General features: G+C 48.9%; 1 protein-coding gene across 1 annotated transcript in view; it reads left to right on the top strand.

Annotated features, from left to right (window-relative positions):
* Positions 1–3,991: 3,991 nt before the first annotated feature.
* The window catches only part of GRPEL1 (GrpE like 1, mitochondrial), a 7,096-nt gene continuing 6,854 nt past the window's right edge, over positions 3,992–4,233 (top strand). The window contains exon 1 of the mRNA XM_019526345.1: positions 3,992–4,087. Within this exon, the coding sequence (XP_019381890.1) occupies positions 4,026–4,087 (62 nt within the window). The 5' untranslated portion in view covers positions 3,992–4,025. The remainder of the gene's footprint in view (positions 4,088–4,233) is intronic.

Here is a 4,233-nt window from a genome sequence, read left to right on the forward strand (position 1 = left end):
ACTTTGGTCAAGCAAATGCAAGCAAATTCTACATCATACCGCCATTAAGCAGCTGAGGACCTACTATAGTTTATACTACCTCTAATCTGCATATTATAAAATAATACAAATTGTGAAATCCAGACAAGGCACCAGTTATAACGCAAACAGGCATGGTATAGTCTTAAAGCATATGTTCTTTGACTTGAAAGTATCAACAGCTGTTGTGTTCTTCTTGTGGGCTTTTGTTGACAGCAAGGAAAACTGCAACAAAATCACTTTCACTGTGGAGCTCTAAAAAATCTTAATTTGACTTGAAAATGTATTTACTCGCAGAAAGCTTCTGAACTACCCATTCAGTTTGCAAGTCCCAAACATAGGACTTAACTCATATAGGAGACTGTTAGTCTAATGCAGTGTGTTTTCAACCTTTTTTAAACTCAAGGCATCCCTCAATAGAGCTGAGGTATGTCTAAACAGACTCAAGGCACCCCTCGGAAAATCCCAGCACTTGGTTTTCACACTTTTTTTTCACTACAGAAAATAAACAGTGTAATTCTTCTACTGCAGAGAACTCCTGAAGACCCCAGCAGGTCTGGATGTTTTTAACACTATGGATTCCTATTTGAAATCTCTAGGTTTATCTTGTGATTCACGTTTATACTTAACAATGCTAACATTGCATGGCACCACCACACCCTGGCTGAGAATCACTGGTCTAATGTTTGTCTCTCAGCCATGAATCACACCTGCCAGCAGCAGACAGCTCAGCTGGTTCAGCTCAGTCCTGTAAGGATTCTTCTGCTATCAATCAATTAGTAGTAGGAACAACTTTCAGAGGTGGTAACACCACAATTTTAAGAACAGAGGGAGGGTGGGCAAAAATGCTGAAGAGGAAGTTACATGCAGAAGGTGTCAGGAGAAAATGACAGGCACAAAGAATAAGAAGGGTATAATGGCTGCCTGAACCTTTTAAAAATAGGACAGTAATTTCCCCAGGAAACATTTTAAAATGCATTTTAAAAGGCACTGAGTCTCACCACTGAGTGCAGAAAGTCTAATTTCTTCCTGGCGTTCTCCATATATCTTCCTTTATAGCCCTTCTCTATTCACTCCATACCCACCTCAACCTTGCTTCAATATTATCAGCATGTTTTTCAAACCCTGCAAGGTTTTTCTTAAGTAGTGGTAAAGAAAAAAATGGAAGTCAATGGTATCTTTGAAGGAATAACATCACACCATAATATTCATGCTCATAATGTGACATGAAAAAGCTAAGTGTCCCAACACTATTTACAACTGCCAATGTGAGAAACCAAAGTCTTAACATCAGCTTTTTCTATTGTCAGAGAGCTTTTCAATATAATCCAGTATCTTCCAAATCAGGGGTGGCCAACCTGCAGACAGGTACCACAAGTGGCATAGGCAGCCTCTGTATGTGGCATACAGCAGAATAGGGAGGGTCCAGGCAGGACAGGGAGCAGAAAGCAGAGCAGACGAGCAGGCAGGGGAAAGCAATTTGAGTGACACCCAGGAAGGGTATGGAGCTATTTTGTGGATCACTTACAAAAGGTTGGCCCTCCACTCTTCCACATCAACCTATGCTAAAAATCCATTTCCCAGTAACATGGGAGCTCCTGTGCCCAGTAATTTGATAATAGTGCTAATCAAAATGTTTCTGCTACATTTTTGTTCTAGACACAGGATTTGTCATAACTCACAAGGTCATTGGCGCATTGTGTTAAATAGCCTACCTCATACAGAGGCCAGAAAGTGAGGTTTCAGACAGGTAGCTGCTATCCAAAGGAAACCTATGCTGAAGACCTTGTAAACGCTGAACAAATTTGCCCAAAGGCAGCAAGGCCCTTGGTTCTGTAGCACCCTCGTGTGACAGGCTGGAAAATCTGCAGCAATTTTGGATATACTGTAAGGGAGGTTCTTTTAACTTACTAATATGATCAGAAAAACATTGAATTTGGTACAAGTTACTGAACTCCTTTTACCATTCCAGCCATTTTTCAATGTAGTTCAGATTCTGTTTGGACAGTACATAAGTGCAGATAGGAGGTGTCAGGCTGTAGATGGTTATTTTGGCATTTGTGAAGGCATGGGAGTCACTCTGGGATAAATCCATTACTGTTGATGTCTTTCTCAAAACATAACAGTCACTTTGTTGACAGTTACTAACTCAGAAAAATATCACTGTGCAGTTTGCCCCCTGACTCAGGCAGACAACATCTCATGGGCTCACACCAAAGGTGCTTAACCTACCGGGCTGCCTGAGTGACACAGGACTGGTCTGTGGGCCTGCTTCCTTGTGTGGGGTAAATTTGTGGGCCAGATCCCATGCAGAATTGGCACATGAGTGTAATCTGGTGCTTCAAATCTGGCCACAGAGTGACCCCATGCACTGGATCTGGCTACAGAACAAACCCTGTGCTGGCTTGACACCATGCGCTGGTCGGGCTGTGGTGTGAACCTGCACACTGAAATAATCCAATGCATAAAACTGTGTCCTCTGGCACTGCACGGGTCCAGAAATGTGGCTTTGGGAAAACAGTGGCAGTGTTAAGGACTACAGGCCACAGGCCGAACACCACTGGTTTAGACTGTTCAGGTCTGGAAGGTCTATTCAGGCCAGACCTGTAATTCTCAGCCAGGCTGCCATCACGCCGTGGAGATGCATGAGCTCCTTTTAAGGGTACCATGCAATATTGGCACTGTTAGGTAAATAAAAACCTATATGATTCACACAATAAACCTGGAGATTTCAAATAGAAATCTGCAATGCCAAAAACATTCTGACCTGTTGTGGCCTTTCTGAGTTCCTTGCAAAAGAGTTTTATTGCATTTCCATAATCAAACCCCTACCCCCACAAACAAACCCAGTGAAATCTAAAAACTGCCATTTTCCTAGTGGTTGCCTTGAGTCTAAAAAGGTTGAGAACCGTGACGGTAGCGCGGAAATCCTTTGTGACATCCTGAAAGGAGTCTTTTGCTAGAAAAATGAAGTTTCTCATAGCTTAAGGTAGCCAGTGCCTGATGGTACTGGTGATAAAATGACCTTGTTTTCTCACATACTTGCACCCCCCAAAATAAAACATGTATCTTGTTTTTGGAAGGCAGAAGGTAGAAAAAAAGATTAGGCCCCAGACCTTTGCAAAGGGCAGTAGTAAGTCTGTTACTTCTTTATTCTAAGTCAGAGGTGCTCAACCCTTGATGCAACCCTTAGAGCCACTGCATCTGGCCCGCAGGGGCACCGCACAGGTCAGGAAATTTGGCAGTGGGGGAGCAATCAATACTGCCACCACTCCCCTCGGCCAAATTCCCGAGCCCGGTGTAGCAGGTTGGAGCTGGGCTGGGCTCCTTCCCCCTGCAGGGCTGGGCCACAGCCTCCCTCCTCTGCTGCTGCATCAGGGTCAGGCCACTGCCCCCTCCTCTGTGGCTGGATTAGAGCTGGGCAACGCCCTTCCCCATACGGCCAGGTTGCCCCCTGCCCCCTCCCCGTGGCCGGGCACCGGATGAGGCCCACCAGCTGGATCCAGCCCACAAACAGCCCGGGCACAACCCATTCGGCCTGCTGGGCGGCTCTAAGTCGCTCTTGACACGAGCTCCTGTAAATCCGGTGTCGTTTCCACCAGCAGCTCACGGACTGCACCAGGCCCATGCTATGGTGCAGGCTCAGCGCTGGTCATCTCCTTTTCCACACCGAACACGGTTTCCTCACTGAAAGCCGCACCGCAATTGGGAAGGGAGGTACGTGTGGTATGCGGGAAAATACAGTCGGTGGCCTCACCCCTCTCCCTCCGCCCGCAACATTACCTGCGGCTGTGAGGCGGGGCAGGTCCCTTACGTCACTGCCCGCCCTCTAGCGCCCCGCCTCCTCACACAGTGCGGAGCAGCGGGCCCCGCCCCTCGGGGACGCTGGGGGGCCCCGCTGGACGCGGCTCCTGCCACTCTTCGCCTCGCCCGCCCCCCCAGGGAAGCAGCGTCCGCTGATTGGCCCGTGGCGAGGCCATGACCCGGCGCTGGCGCGCGGAGGAGACATGGCGGCACGGGGTGTGCGGCTGATGCCTTCGCGGTATCCGCTGGTGCGCGCGGCGCTGCGGTATGGGCCAGGATCGGGATCCGCGCGGTGCCGCGGGCCGGGAGTGGGGCGGAGGAAGGCGGCCGGGCTGGGCTGTCCCGGGCTGTCCCGGGCTGTCCCCGCCCGAGTGGGTCTGCCGCGCCCGGGCTGCTCCGGCGCGGCTGGGC

Source organism: Gavialis gangeticus, unplaced genomic scaffold, assembly GCF_001723915.1.
Source record: "Gavialis gangeticus isolate Ggan-Ray unplaced genomic scaffold, GavGan_comp1, whole genome shotgun sequence".
Lineage (NCBI taxonomy): Eukaryota > Metazoa > Chordata > Crocodylia > Gavialidae > Gavialis > Gavialis gangeticus.